Genomic DNA, 16,720 nt, shown 5'->3' on the forward strand with positions numbered 1-16,720 from the left:
TGACCAGACCTTGGTTCCAAATATTGGGGTTGATGCCAGAACTAAGGATAGTGTTGAAAAGTTTAAGAATAGCCCATTTGAATTAGTGGTCTATATATTTTATCATTTTGTTTAGTATACCATCAACACAACAGGCTTTTTTGGGTTGGATGGTGTGTATTTTGTCCTGTTGCTCATCAAATCAAATTGTATTGGTCACATACACATGGTTAGCAGACATTAATGCAAGTGTAGCGAAATGCTTGAGCTTCTACTTCCAACAGTGCAGTAATATCTAACAAGCAATCTAACAATTCCCAACAACTACCTACCACACACAAATCTAACAAGTAATCTAACAGTTCCCAACAACTATCTAATACACATAAATCTAACAAGTAATCCAACAATTCCCAACAACTACCAAATACAAACAAATCTAAAGGAGTGAATGAGAATATGTACATATAAGTATATGGATGAGCGATGGCTGAGCGGTATAGGCAAGGTGCAGTAGATGGTATAAAATACAGTATATACATGTGATATGAGTAATGTAAGATATGTAGACATTATTAAAGTGGCATTATTCAGAGTGGCATTGTTTAAAGTGACTAGAGATCCATTTATTAAAGTGTCCAGTGATTGGGTCTCAATGTAGGCAGCAGCCTCCTCTGAGTTAGTGAGATATTTTGGATTCTCCAATGTAATTGGAGATTCCAAAGGGTTCTGTGGTCTTAAATAGCTGATTCTAAGTTTTTTAATGATCATGTATATGTTTTTGCTCTTGATTCTTTGTTATATGGCTGAAAAGGTTGGAGGACTGGTTTATCCATAGATCTCCATTTTGGATAGATAGCCCTTTGTGTTGTTGTTTGTTTAGGGTGTTCCAGAAGTAATTTCCTTCAATGGATTCTTCAATCACATTGAGCTATTTTCTGACATGCTGTTCCTGCTTTTTTCTGTATATCTGTAGTGTTTTAGTGTTTCCTCATAGTGAAGGCGTAAGCTAAGGTTTTCTGTCTCTGTGTTTTTGATTGGATAGGGTTCTAAATTTCTTTAAGGTTTTTGCATTCCTCAGCAAATCATTTCTCTTTGTTTGTTTTCTTAGGTTTTCTGCTTGAATTTAAATGTGATATGTTAGCTGATAGGTCAAATATACTGTTCAGGCTTCCTACTGCTATGTTTACACCTTCACTATGCCAGGTAAACATTTTGTCCAGGAAGTTGTCTAGGAGGGATTGGATTTGGTTTTTGGTAGGTTTCGACACTACCTTCCTTCTATCTTTCTGTGGGCGCTGCATCCTGGGCTCCCTGTGTTTGTAGTGCCCATCTGATTAAACGTATCTTAACTCCACACGACTGGGAAAGATTGCCATCTTCCCTGGTGCTGCTGACGGCAGCTCCTTTCACTCTTTGCATTAGAGATCAGAGGAGGACCTCACCACTGACTGCTCTGACCTGGATTGTCACTTTTTGATTTTGAAATACTGTTTCTTTGAGTTCTGGAACTGTTTTTTGTCCCTACAACATTCCTAAGGCCTGTTGCATACATTCAGATTATACTGTATGTATATTATCAACATGGATACTGGCACTGTCTGATAAAGGATTATGTGTACGTAAAGCTTTGTTGACGTACATTCTTTGAAAGTACAAGGTTATTGTCTTCAGATCTGCATAATCATATGAAAATATAATTTGAAGCTTAATTTCTTGCTCAGGAGGTAGGAAACCACAAGATCCAGCCTAGTCCCTGGCCTTAGCTGTGTTGATGGATATCTTACAGAACGTCACAGGCTATCTGCCGCCTCAGTGTAAACAAACAGTTTACTCGTCAAAGCGCCGGCCTCAGACATAAAGGAAATGGTACCGGAGCTGACTGAGGTAACATTGCCCAGCCATTTCTCAGCTCCTTTCCCTGCCATTAATGATAGGAAGTCCCCAAAGACCACTGTCATCCATATTCTGAAATCATCTAGCCTAGCTATGGGACACTGGGAGTTTCACTACTATACAGTGCATTCTGAAAGTATTCATATACACCCTTCCCTTTTTCCAAGTTTTGTTACGTTAAATAATTATCCCTCGTCAATCTACACACAATACCCCATAATGACAAAGCAAAAACAGGTTTTTAGAAATGTTTGCAAATGTATTAAAAATGAAAACAGATACCTTATTTACATAAGTATTCAGACCCTTTGCTATGAGACTTGAAATTGAGCTCAGGTGCATCCTGTTTCCATTGATCATCCTTGAGATGTGTCTACAACTTGATTGGAGTCCACCTGTGGTAAATTCAATTGATCAAATCAAATTGTATTGGTCACATACACATGGTTAGCAGATGTTAATGCGAGTGTAGCGAAATGCTTGTGCTTGTAGTTCCGACCGTGCAGTAATATCTAACAAGAAATCGTAGACCTAATTTGGAAAGGCACACACCTGTCTTTAGGTCCCACAGTTGACAGTGCATGTCAGAGCAAAAACGAAGCCATGAGGTCGAAGGAATTGTCCGTAGAGCTCCGAGACAGGATTGTGTCGAGGCAGAGATCTGGGGATGGGTACCAAAACATGTCTGCAGCGTTGAAGGTCCACAAGAACTCAGTGTCCTCCATCATTCTTAAATGGAAGAAGTTTGGAACCACCAAGACTCTTCCTAGAGCTGGCCGCCCAGCAAAACTGAGCAATCGGGGGAGAAGAGCCTTGGTCAGGGAGGTGACGAAGAACCTGATGGTCACTCTGACAGAGCTCCAGAGTTCCTCTGTGGAGATGGGATAATCTTCCAGGAGGACAACCATCTCTGCAGTACCAATGGTAGAGTGGCCAGACGAAAGCCATTCCTCAGTAAAAGGTACATGACAGCCCGCTTGGAGTTTGCCAAAAGGCATGAAATACAAAATTCTCTGGTCTGATGAAACCAAGATTTAACTCTTTGGCCTGAATGTCACATCTGGAGGAAACTTGGCACCATCCCTATGGTGAAGCATGGTGGGGGCAGCATCATGCTGTGGGGATGTTTTTCATCGGCAGGGACTGGGAGACTAGTCAGGATCGAGGGAACGGAGCTAAGTACAGAGAGATCCTTAGTGAAAACCTGCACCAGAGCACTCAGGACCTCAGCACACAGCCAAGACAACACAGGAGTGGCTTCGGGACAAGTCTCTGAATGTCCTTGAGTGGCCCAGCCAGAGCCTGGTCTAACATATCTGGAGAGACCTGAAAATAGCTGTGCAGCAACGCTCCCCATCCAACCTGACAGCGCTTGAGTGGATCTGCAGAGAAGAATGGGAGAAACTCCCCAAATAAAGGTGTGCCAATCTCATAGCACCATACCCAAGAAGACTTGAGGCTGTAATCGCTGCCACAGGTGCTTCAACAAAATACTGTAAAGGGTCTGAATACTTATGTAAATGTGATATTTCATTTGATTTTACTTTTTTTTTTGCAAACATTCTAAAATCTGTTTTTTGCTCTGTCATTATGGGGTAGTGTGTAGTTTGATTAGGACATTTAAAAAAAAATACATTTTCGAATAAGGCTAACGTAACAAAATGTGGAAAAGGTCAAGGGGTCTGAATACTCTCTGAATGGACTGTAAATTCTTTGAAATCATCAAAGCTCCGCTCTATATCATTTTATACCAGTAAGCTATGATTTTCAAACGAGGAATTTCAATGTTTATGCGCAATATCGCATTAACAAATTGTTCCCCTTGTTCTGTCTGCATTCTTTTAGTTCTACCATTTCATGGCAATCAAAAGCCAACTGTTCTCAAAAATTACTTATTGAATGATGAAGGCGAGACTGTGGCAGCAAGCCAAAAGGATTTGTATTACAACACAAATCCACATCATAGAACCAATATTTATTGTATTTGAACAAACTGGAACTGTGATGTTGGGATGGTTGCACTCCTGGTGAAGACATAAAAACAGAACTGTTGTATTGTCACACAGTGGATAGGTGCAGAGAAATGTGGTGTTTTACAGGGTCAGCCAAAGTAGTATGGCGCCCCTGGAGCAAATTAGGGTTAAAAATCCTTAAGAGTCTATTGACACACCAATGCGTCAATCTAAGTAAAATCAAATAAAAATGCCCATCAAAATTTGTCAATTTTAGCTAGAGACATCCCGAAAATCAATACACCACATTCGCCTATGACGGCCTTCCGCATCTGCGGTGGAAGGTGACCGAGCTACAGCGGTGTTTCAGACCACCATCCCGAAAATCGGTCTTCTCACAAAAACGTCTGTAGCGTCCAAGCGGCCAAATGAAATCACATGGTATTTGTCACATGCACCGAATACAACAGGTGTAGGCGTTACAGTGAAATGCTTACTTACAAGCCCTTAACCAACCATGCAGTTTTAAGAAAAATACCTAAAAAATAAGAAATAAAAGTTACAAATATTTAAAGAGCAGCAGTAAAATAACAATAGTGAGGCTATATACTGGGGGTACCGGTACAGAGTCAATGTGCGGGGGCACCGGTTAGTTGAGGTAAATGAGGTAATATGTACATGTAGGTAGAGTTATTAAAGTGACTATGCATAGATAATAAACAGAGAGTAGCAGCAGCATAAAAGGTTGGACAATGCATATAGTCTGGGTAGCCATTTGATTAGATGTTCAGGAGTCTTATGGCTTGAGGGTAGAAGCTGTTTAGAAGCCTCTTGGACCAAGACTTGGCGTTCTGGTACAGCTTGCCGTGCGGTAGCAAAGAGAACAGTCTATGACTAGGGTGGCTGGAGTCTTTGACAATTTTTAGGGCCTTCCACTGACACCGCCTGGTGTGGAGGTCCTGGAATGCAGGAAGCTTGGCCCCAGTGACGTACTGGGCTGTACGCACTACCCTCTGTAGTGCCTTGCGGTCGGAGGCCGAGCAGTTGCCATACCAGGCAGTGATGTAACCCATCGGATGCTCTCGATGGTGTAGCTGTAGAACCTTTTGAGGATCTGAGGACCCATGCCATGTCTTTTCAGTCTCCTGAAGAGGAATAGGTTTTGTCGTGCCCTCTTCACGACTGTCTTGGTGTGCTTGGACCATGTTAGTTTGTTGGTGATGTGGACACCAAGGAACTTGAAGCTCTCAACCTACTCCACTACAGCCCCGTCGATGAGAATGGGGGCGTGCAAACTTAATTATGGTGTTGGAGTCGTGTCTGGCCATGCAGACATGGGTGAACAGGGAGTACAGGAGGGGACTGAGCACACACCCCTGAGTGGCCCCCGTGTTGAGGATCAGTGTTGTTACCTACCCTTACCACCTGGGAGCGGCCCATCAGGAAGTTCAGGATCCAGTTGCAGAGGGAGGTGTTTAGTCCCAGGGTCCTAAGCTTAGTGATGTGCTTTGAGGGCGCTGAGCTGTATTCAATGAATAGCATTCTCACATTGGTGTTCCTTTTTGTCCAGGTGTGAAAGCGCAGTGTGGAGTGCAATAGAGATTGCAGCATCTGTGTGTCTGTTGGGGTGTTATGCAAATTGGAGTAGATCTAGGGTTTCTGGGATAATGGTGCTGTTGTGAGCCATGACCAGCCTTTCAAAACACTTCATGGCTACAGACGTGAGTGCTACAGGTCGATAATCATTTAGGCAGGTTTCCTTAGTGTTCTTGGGCACAGGGACTATGGTGGTCTGCATGAGGGATTTCTTATAAGCTTCCGGGTTAGAGTCCCTCTCCTTGAAAGCGGCAGCTCTACCATTTAGCTCAATGCTGATGTTGCCTGTAATCCATGGCTTCTGGTTGGGGTATGAATGTACAGTCATTGTGGGGACAACGTCATTGATGCACTTTATTGATGAAGCCAGGGACTGATGTGGTGTACTCCTCAGTGCCATTGGAAGAATCCTGGAACATATTCCAGTCTGTGCTAGCAAAACAGTTCTGTAGCTTAGCATCTGCTTCATCTGACCACTTTTTTATTGATGCTTCCTGCTTGTTTTTGCTTGTAAGCAGGAATCAGGAGGATAGAATTATGGTCAGATTTGCCAAATATATAAATTTCTACGCATCTGTGTTTGCCAGTGTCTAATGTGATGTACTCCTCAATGCCATTGGGAGAATCACGGAACATATTCCAGTCTGTGCTAGCAAAACAGTCCTGTAGCGTAGCATCCGCGTCATCTGTAGCGTAGTGGTCAATGTTAATGCAGATTACTAGTAGTCAATGTTTTTTTCGATCCCTATATTAAATGATTACTTCATTCAGTAGGGTGGTAATGATAGAGTGATGATAATTGCTAATAGTAATTTTGACAGTGTATGTGTGGTGAGGTCCACTGGCTGTAGACAGGGACTCTGACTTGGTATGGCTGAGGAGTTCTCCATGATAGGGGAGCCTTAGAATAGTGTTACCTAGGTCTCAGTGTTCCCCTCTGGAGTGCAGGTTGATGTTTATTGTCATGAGTCTTGCCCTGAAGGCAGAACTGAGCCTTTTCCGCTAGATGGACCAGCTGTAAAGTCAAAGTTGGCTAAATCTCTAAATTAAATTGTGCTTTTTGGTCTTAAATTACGGTTAGGCATCAGGGGTTATCAGAGTGATTAAGGTATGAATAGGATTAAAATCAGATTTTCAGACTTTGTGGCTGTGCCAGCTAGTGACCGCTCTCCAGGTCAAGACTCATGACTATAAATGCCAACCTGCCTCTGGGGCTGCTAGCTGGCCAGGTCCCCTTGTGACTGTAGATTTTCCACTCCTGTCATTCCACAGACAGTCTCAGTCCCACATTACCATTAATATATATCCCCCCCAGGATAGACTCCAGTAGCTCTGCTCCATGACAATAACAATTAACCCATGGCTCTTGTTAAAAAAAAATATATATATGTACAGTTGAAGTCGGAAGTTTACATACACTTAGGTTGGAGTCCTTAAAACTAGTTTTTAAACCACTCCACAAATTTCTTGTTAACAAACTATACTTTTGGCAAGTCGGTTAGGACATCTACTTTGTGCGTGACACAAGTAACTTTTCCAACAATTGTTTACCGACAGATTATTTCACAGTTCCAGTGGGTCAGAAGTTTACATACACTCAATTAGTATTTGGTTGCATTGCCTTTAAATTGTTAAACTTGGGTCAAACATTTCGGGTAGCCTTCCACAAGCTTCCCACAATAAGTTGGGCAAATTTTGGCCCATTCCTCCTGACAGAGCTGGTGTAACTGAGTCCGGGTTGTAGGCCTCCTTGCTCGCACACACTTTTTCAGTTCTGCCCACACATTTTCTATAGGAATGAGCTCAGGGCTTTGTGATGGCAACTCCAATACCTTGACTTTGTTGTCCTTAAGCCATTTTCCACAACTTTGGAAGTATGCTTGGGGTCATTGTCCATTTGGAAGACCCATTTGCGACCAAGCTTTAACTTCCTGACTGATGTCTTGAGATGTTGCTTAAATATATCCACATAATTTTTCTTCCACATGATGCCATCTATTTTGTGAAGTGCACCAGTTCCTGTTGCAGCAAAGCATCCCCCACAACATGATGCTGCCACACCCGTGCTTCACGGTTGGGATGGTGTTCTTCGGCTTGCAAGCCTCCCTTTTTCTCCTCCAGGCATAACGATGGTCATTATGGCCAAACAGTTCTATTTTTGGTTCATCAGACCAGAGAACATTTCTCCAAAAAGTACGACCTTTGTCCCCATGTGCAGTTGCAAACCGTAGTTTGGCTTTTTTATGGCGGTTTTGGAGCAGTGCCTTCTTCCTTGCTGAGCGGCCTTTCAGGTTATGTCAATATAGGACTCGTTTTACTGTGGATAGAGATACTTCTATATCTGTTTCCTCCAGCATCTTCACAAGGTCCTTTGCTGTTGTTCTGGGATTGATTCACACTTTTCGCACCAAAGTACGTTCATCTCTAGAAGACAGAACGCGTCTCCTTCCTGAGCGGTATGATGGCTGTGTGGTCCCATGATGTTTATACTTGTGTAGTATTGTTTGTATAGATGAACGTGGTACCTTCAGGCCTTTGGAAATTGTTCCCAAGGATGAACTAGACTTGTGGAGGTCCACCATTTTTTTCAGAGGTCTTGGCTGATTTCTTTTGATTTTCCCAAGATGTCAAGCAAAGAGGCACTGAGTTTGAAGGTAGGCCTTGAAATACATCCACAGGTACACCTCCAATGACTCAAATGATGTCAATTAGCCTATCAGAAGCTTCTGAAGCCATGACATCATTTTCTGGAATTTTCCAAGCTGTTTAAAGGCACAGTCAACTTAGTGTATGTAAACTTCTGACCCACTGGAATTGTGATACAGTGAATGATCAGTGAAATAATCTGTCTGTTAACGATTGTTGGAAAAATGACTTGTGTCATGCACAAGTAGATGTCCTAACCGACTTGCCAAAACTATAGTTTGTTAACAAGAAATTTGTGGAGTGATTGAAAAACGAGTTTTAATGACTCCAACCTAAGTCTATGTAAACTTCCAACTTCAACTGTACATATATATATTTTTACATATTTATTTAACCTTTATTTAACTAGCAAGTTAATTACAATTTCCAATTTAAAAGGGCATCTCTGGTTCGCTAAGTGATTGTAGACAACAATGACAGGCAGAATATTTTCTTATACAGTAGACAATTAATAAGAGAGAGAATGAGATGTGTATTTCTCCTGAAGTGGACTTCGTCAGCTCTTTGGTTCATGGATCACATGATGTAATTTTTTTTCCAGACCAGTGATTGAAGTGCTGTAAGTAAATGCAGTGTTGTGATGAAGTTATACATTTCAGACGATGCCATATGGTTTCAGTCCACACAGTGATATTAAGTGACCTTATAGCATCCATGCCCACGGCAGATGTAAGTAAGACCTCAGTGACCTTATAGTGTCCGGGCCCACGGCGGATGTAAGTAAGACCTCAGTGACCTTATAGTGTCCGTGCCCACGGCGGATGAAAATATGACCTCAAAGTGATTTTATAGCGTCCATGCTCTGGGCGGATGTACAGTTGTGGCCAAAAGTTTTGAAAATGAAACAAATATTAATTTTCACAAAGTCTGCTACCTCAGTTTGTATGATGGCAATTTGCACATGCTCCAGAATGTTATGAAGAGTGATCAGATGAATTGCAATGTCCCTCTTTGCCATGCAAATGAACTGAATCCCCCAAAAAACATTTCCACTGCATTTCAGCCTTGCCACAAAAGGACCAGCTGACATCATGTCAGTGATTCTCTCGTTAACACAGGTGTGAGTGTTGATGAGGACAAGGCTGGAGATCCCTCTGTCATGCTGATTGAGTTTGAATAACAAACTGGAAGCTTCAAAAGGAGGGTGGTGCTTGGGATCATTGTTCTTCCTCTGTCAACCATGGTTACCTGCAAGGAAACACGCGCCGACATCATTGCTTTGCACAAAAAGGGCTTCACAGGCAAGGATATTGCTGCCAGTAAGATTGCACCTAAATCAACCATTTATCGGATCATCAAGAACTTCAAGGAGAGCGGTTCAATTGTTGTGTAGAAGGCTTCAGGTCGCCCAAGAAAGTCCAGCAAGCATCAGGACCGTCTTCAAAAGTTGATTCAGCTGCGGTATCGGGGCACCACCAGTACAGAGCTTGCTCAGGAATGGCAGCAGGCAGGTGTGAGTGCATCTGCACGCACAGTGAGGCGAAGACTTTTGGAGGATGGCCTGGTATCAAGAAGGGCAGCAAAGACGCCACTTCTCTCCAGGAAAAATATCAGGGACAGACTGATATTCTGCAAAAGGTACAGGGATTGGACTGCTGACTGGGTTAAAGTAATTTTCTCTGAATCCCCTTTCCGATTGTTTGGGGCATCCGGAAAAAAGCTTGTCCGGAGAAGACAAGGTGAGCGCTACCATCAGTCCTGTGTCATTCCAACAGTAAAGCATCCTGGGACCATTCATGTGTGGGGATTCTTCTCAGCCAAGGGAGTGGGCTCACTCACAATTGTGCCTAAGTACACAGCCATAAATAAAGAATGGTACCTTCACATCCTCCGAGAGCAACTTCTCCCAAACATCCAGGAACAGTTTGGTGACGAACAATGCCTTTTCCAGCATGATGGAGCACCTTGCCATAAGGCAAAAGTGATAACTAAGTGGCTCGGGGAACAAAACATCGATATTTTGGGTCCCTGGCCAGGAAACTCCCCAGACCTTAATCCCATTGAGAACTTGTGGTCAATCCTCAAGAGGCGGGTGGACAAACAAAACCCCACAAATTCTGACAAAATAAAAGCATTGATTATGCAAGAATGGGCTGCCATCAGTCAGGATGTGGCCCAGAGGTTAATTGACAGCATGCCAGGGTGGATTGCAGAGGTCTTGAAAAAGAAGGGTCAACACTGCAAATATAGACTCTTTGCATCAACTTCATGTAATTGTCAATAAAAGCCTTTGACACTTATGAAATGCTTGTAATTATACTTCAGTATTCCATAGTAACATCTGACAAAATTTCTAAAGACACTGAAGCAGCAAAGTTTGTGAAAATTAATATTTGTGTCATTCTCAAAACTTTTAGCCACGTCTGTAAGTAAGACCTCAGTGACTTTATAGTGTCCGTGCCCGGGGCGGATGTAAATAAGACCTCAAAGTGCTTCGCTTTGAGAAATTCTATTAAAACAATGACTCATCAGCGCTGTTCGTTTTATTTTGTGTACCTAAATTATATTGACTCTATTGAGTTAATCTACATAGAAATTGAATTTTACTCCCAGAATTTTACTCATGCTACATAATTATGTGTTGCTGCAATGAGATGCGGTAATTCATTTAATGTGTCAAGCCCACATAACAATTTGTTGTGATGAGACACTATTGTCAAGTATGACAGATGAATATTGACAAATACCAAGTGTTTTGCGTGTTGCATAAATATGCTGAACAAAAATATTAATGCAACGTAAAATTTTGGTCCCATGTTTCATGAGCTGAAATAAAAGATCCCAATTTTTTTTACCTGTAAGAAAGCATTTCTCTTTTGCCAAGATAATCCATCCACCTGACAGGTGTAGCATATCAAGAAGCTGATTAAACATCATGATCATTACATAGGTGCACCTAGTGCTGGGGACAATAAAAGGCCACTCCAATATGTGCAGTTTTGGCAGACAACACAATGCCACAGATGTCTCAAGTTTTGAGGGAGTGTGAAATTGGCATGCTGACTGCAGGAAGGTCTACCAAAGCTGTTGCCAGAGTATTGAATGTTCATGTCTCTGCCATACACTGCCTCCAACATTGTTTTAAAGTATTTGGCAGTACGTCCAAACGGCTTCACATCCGCAGACCTCGTGTATGGCTTTGTGTGGGTGAGTGGTTTGCTCATGTCAACGTTGTGAACAGAGTGTCCCATGGTGGCAGTGGGGTTATGGTACGGGCAGGAATAAGCTATGGACAATGAACACAATTGTATTTTATCAATGGAAATTTGAATGCACAGAGACACTTTGACGAGATCCTGAGGCCCATTCGTCCGCTGCCATCACGTCATGTTTCGGAAGGATAATCCACGGACCCATGTCACAAGGATCTGTACACAATTCCTGGAAGCTAAAAATGTTCCAGTTCTTCCATGGCCTGCATATTCACCAGACATGTCACCCATTGAGCAAGTTTTGGATGTTCTGGATCGATGTGTATGACAGCGTGTTCCAGTTCCCACCAATATCCAGAAACTTCTCACAGACATTGAAGAGGAGTGGGACAACATTCCACAATCAACAGATTAATCAACTCTATTTCATTTGCATGAGGCAAATAGTGGTCACACCAGATACTGACTGGTTTTCTGATTCACACCCCTACCTTTTTTTTAAGGTATATGTGATCAGCAGACGCATATCTGTATTCCCATTCACGTGAAATCAATAGATTAGTGCCTAATTTATTTATTTAAATTGATTGATTTCCTTATATGAACCATAACTCAGTAAAATATTTTAAATTGTTCTATTTTGCATTTATATTTTTCAGTGTATATACCATATTCTGTATACTGCCTTCAGAAAGTATTCAACATTGGCTTAACAAGTCACATAATAAGTAGTGTTTAACAAGATTTTTGAATGACTACCTAATCTATGTACCCCACACATACAATTATTTGTAAGGTCCCTCAGTCAAGCAGCGAATTTCAAACACAGATTCAACCACAAAGACCAGGGAGGTTTTCCAATGTCTCGCAAAGAAGGGAACCTATTGGTAGATGGGTAAAAATCCAAAAAGCAGACATTGAATATCCCTTTGAGCATGATGAAGTTATTAATTATACTTTGGATGGTGTATCAATACACCCAGTCACCATAAAAATACAGGCGCCTTGTCTAACTCAGTTACCGGAGAGGAAGGAAACCGCTCAGGGATTACACCATGAGGCCAATGGGGATTTTAAAACGGTTAAAGTTTAAAGGGATACTTTGGGATTTTGGCAATGAGGCCCTTTATCTACTCTCCCAGAGTCAGATGAACTTGTGGATACCATTTTTATGTCTTTGCTTGCAGTTTGAAGGAAGTTGCTAACTAGCGCTAGTTAGCTCACGCTAGTTAGCTCAATTGCTAACTAGCATTAGTGCAACGACTGCAAGTCTATTAGTACACTTTGGATACCCAAAGACTTCCAGTCATTGTGCTAATGTTAGTTAGCATTGGCTCGTGAAACTACCACAGAGACATAAAATTGGTATCCACAAGTTCATCTGACTCTTGGGAAGTACTTCATTGCCAAAATCCTGAGGTATCCCTTTAATGGCTGTGATAGAAGAAAACAACATCATAGTTACTCCACAATACTAACCTAAATGACAGAGTGAAAAGAAGGAAGTTTGTACAGAATAAAACTATTCCAAAACTTGCATCCTGTTTGCAATAAGGCACTAAAGAAACATTTTATGTTCTGAATACAAAGCGTTATGTTTGGGGCAAACACATCACTGAGTACCACTCTTCATATTTTCAAGCATGGTGATGGCTGTATCATGTTATGGGTATGCTTGTCATTGGCAAAGACTAGGTCGTCTTTTTAGGAAAAAAAGTAAATATCCTAGAAGAAAACCTGGTTCAGTCTGCTTTCCAACAGACACTGGGAAGAAAATTCATCTTTCAGCAGGACAATAACCTAAAACACAAAGCCAAATATACACTGGAGTTGCTTACCAAGACAACATTGAACGTTCCTGAGTGGCCTAGTTACAGTTTTGACTTAAATTTGCTTGACAATCTATGGCAAGACCTGAAAATAGCTGTTTAGCAATGATCAACAACCAACTTGACAGAGCTTGAATAATTTTTTTAAGAATAATGTGCAAATATTGTACAATCCAAATATTGTAAAGCTCTTAGAGAGAGCAAGAGAGACTCACTGCTGTAATCACTGCTAAAGGTGATTCGAACATGTATTGACTCGGGTATGAATACTTACAGTACCAGTCAAAAGTTTGGGGTGTTTCTTAATTTTTACTATGTTCCACATTGTAGAATAATAGTGAAGACATCAAAACTATGAAATAACACGTATGGAATCATGTACTAACAAAAAAAGTGTTAAACAAATCAAAATATATTTTTGATTTTAGATTTTTCAAATTCTTTGCACACTCTTGGCATGGAAATTAGATATTTCTGTATTTCATTATAAATACATTTGCAAACATTTTGAAAAACATGTTTTCACTTTGTCATTATGGGGTATTCTGTAGGTGAGTGAGAACAAACAATATATTTAACAAAATGTGGAATACGTTAAGGGGTATGAATATTTTCTGACGGCACTGTACATTTTGCTGAAGAGATACATGAATTTACATATTGATAGCATGGTAAAGCATTGAATGCAAATGGGGATACTCTGCTTTCTCTGGACACCCATACATCCTCAAACTCAAGCAAAGCTTTTGGAAGACATTGTGGCTAAATTTCTCTTTTCTTTATTTCGTGACAGATGCCATGTTGCTGGTGGCACAGAGGCTGGAGGGACCCTTCAACATTGAGTCTGTCATGGAGCCCATTGATGTGAAGATTTCAGAGGCCATCATGAATATGCAAGATAACAGCGTCCAGCTCTCCTACAAGGTATGTCAACCAAATTAATCAAACTGATTCCCGGAAGCAAATAAAGTGTCTAGAGTCCAATAAAACACAAATGAGAAGTGTATGGCGTTTCTTGTCCTGTACTCCCACATTAAGTCTGTAAGGACAGTAGGGCACAGCTGTATTCTGTCAGGTACAGTTTATATTTGAAAACCAACTGAATCGTGATTTAGGTGAATATTGCAAACCATTCTCATTATATCCAATTTTAGGTCTTTGTATTTGAATTACATGTTTCCCATTGGTTAGATAATCTTAGTTCAACTAACAGAAGTTAACGTGTTTCCTGTCTTTTACGGCATTTTACTTTGCCCACAAAATTGTAGTCATTGCAAGAATAAACTGAAGTGGTTGTGAGGAGATTTTTCAGCCTACACAGTCTTGAATACTTGCTCTCGTTCAAGGCTACATGTTGAATGCTTGCTCTCGTTCAAGGCTACATGTTGAATGCTTGCTCTCATTCAACGCTACATGTTGAATGCTTGCTCTCGTTCAACGCTACATGTTGAATGCTTGCTCTCGTTCAAGGCTGCATGTTGAATGCTTGCTCTCGTTCAAGGCTACATGTTGAATGCTTGCTCTCGTTCAAGGCTACATGTTGAATGCTTGCTCTCGTTCAAGGCTACATGTTGAATGCTTGCTCTCGTTCAAGGCTGCATGTTGAATGCTTGCTCTCGTTCAAGGCTGCATGTTGAATGCTTGCTCTCGTTCAAGGCTGCATGTTGAATGCTTGCTCTCGTCCAAGGCTACATGTTGAATGCTTGCTCTCGTTCAAGAAAAATACTCCAGTAGCTTTCTCATGATACAGATTTGTTTATCTTTAAAGTACAGTATATGTGGTGAATTGCCCATAATCCTTTATAAAGTGAACTCCATGATATTTTACAAGGCTGGTTATGCACCATTTGAAAAACCTATCAGCTCTGGTTAGATAAATGTGACTTTGAGCACTGTCATGTTGGTGATCCACAAGGCCTTAGGATGCACAAGGCCATTGGATCCACAAGGCCATTGGATCCACAAGGCCTTAAGATCCGTAAGGCCTTATCAAAACATCTTGTTTTCCATCTTTTCCACATCCCAGGTAATTCTAGCTTCTCTCGCAGTCCAACAGTTGGATGTCCTTCTCTGTGTAATTGCAGGTTTTTCAAGGCTGCGGCCAGCCAAAGCCCTCAGGAATGGGTGGCAGGTCTACCCGGGGCGTTTCGGATGTGTTCAATGCCCGTTTCAGGCCCTACAGCCCAGAGGAGCGGCCCACCACTGCAGCTGGCACCAGCCTGGACAGACTGGTAAGGAGAGGCAGAGACACACAGCCCACAGAGCTACTGCCTCAGAATAAACATCATTTGTCTTTCTGTCTTGACACTGTTGATTAAAACGCCCTCCGTTCAGGCCCCTCTCTCTCTCACTCTATCGATCTGTGCAAAGAGAAGTGTGCAGCAACCCATGCTTTTCCTGTCTTTGTGTACCTCACAAATAAGAAAGAAAAGATTCATAGAATTTGTGAGATTGACAGAGTCAGGTGTTTGCTGTACAAAGTAAACCTTTACTTTCGATCAGATTAGCTTTGTTTTGAATCATTGAATCGTGTTCCGATTTTTATCACAGTGACATCTAACTTGGCGTTTTGGTAAGGGTCGAGCTCAATATAAAGCTGACAGTCCAATTCAGGTGAGAGAAATGTATCTGCAGTCAAATTGTCTGCATGCAGAGGATAATGTGAAGGCCAGGAGTTAAGGCTTGTCAAATTGACCGATTTGAAAAGTCTGTCTCTATCATGCAGTGCTGTTTTTGTAGGAGAACAAAAACCTTGACGTTAAATGTGTTTTTCTCAATAATCCTCAAGCTCTTAAACACATTTTCAATAGATTCAAAGGTATCTATTCAATATGTGTCTGTTTGATGAATAACATTTGTAGCTGCAAGTTGAACAATATTCAACTTACGCACAGACCTTCCTTTCATTCGGTATTTCAATTATGGACTCAATTGAAAGTCAACTCTATTTTGTAACACAGGAAAATAATAACTGGATTGAGAAAATGATGTTCTGCATGACTTCATGCTAAAGCCAGAATACCATTATAAGAAAATAGACATTTTCTTCCATCTATTTAAGTAATGAATAGTAATTATTATTTCCCTTAACTTTGTTCTTCCTCTTAACTCTTTTTGAAGGACTCTGATGTCTTCGGATTAATGCATTTGGATGTCATTTCTGTGTGTGTACCTCCCTCTTCCTGCTCTATTTAATTAAAGTGCTTCTCTTTCTTATTCTATGCTGCTTACCAGAGGATTGTCTGGAGTGCGATGCAACACAGTGTAAGCTTTATGAATTCTACTGTTAACTTTTATAATTTTGTCTGGGACTCTATTGTATTTTATTGTCTCCTATGCCCTACTCTCTAATGTATTGTCACTGAAAAATAAGAATTACAGATATCGGATCTTAACTTTATCACTCTTTTGTCGCTGAGAAATTTCCTGATTCATCTTGAAATTCAAATGAGCCTTGAGTGGCTGACAATGAGCAGTTCTCTTTCCATGCGGGGGCAGTCGAGTCATTGGGATCAGGGCTTGCTATCAAAATAATGTTTTCTCTCACTCGCTCAAACGCTATAGACCTAGGTCCTATTACCGCAACATTCAAATAAATGTCAAAAATGTT

At 41.2% G+C, this 16,720-nt stretch overlaps 1 protein-coding gene across 1 annotated transcript in view; it reads left to right on the plus strand.

The window, feature by feature from the left end:
* LOC106582440 (glypican-6) overlaps positions 1-16,720 on the plus strand; it is a 160,588-nt gene that overhangs the window by 108,770 nt on the left and 35,098 nt on the right. The window contains exons 5-6 of the mRNA XM_014165554.2: positions 13,904-14,034; positions 15,195-15,341. Of these exons, the coding sequence (XP_014021029.1) occupies positions 13,904-14,034; positions 15,195-15,341 (278 nt within the window). The remainder of the gene's footprint in view (positions 1-13,903; positions 14,035-15,194; positions 15,342-16,720) is intronic.

This window comes from Salmo salar, chromosome ssa21, assembly GCF_905237065.1.
Source record: "Salmo salar chromosome ssa21, Ssal_v3.1, whole genome shotgun sequence".
Taxonomy (NCBI): Eukaryota; Metazoa; Chordata; class Actinopteri; order Salmoniformes; family Salmonidae; genus Salmo; species Salmo salar.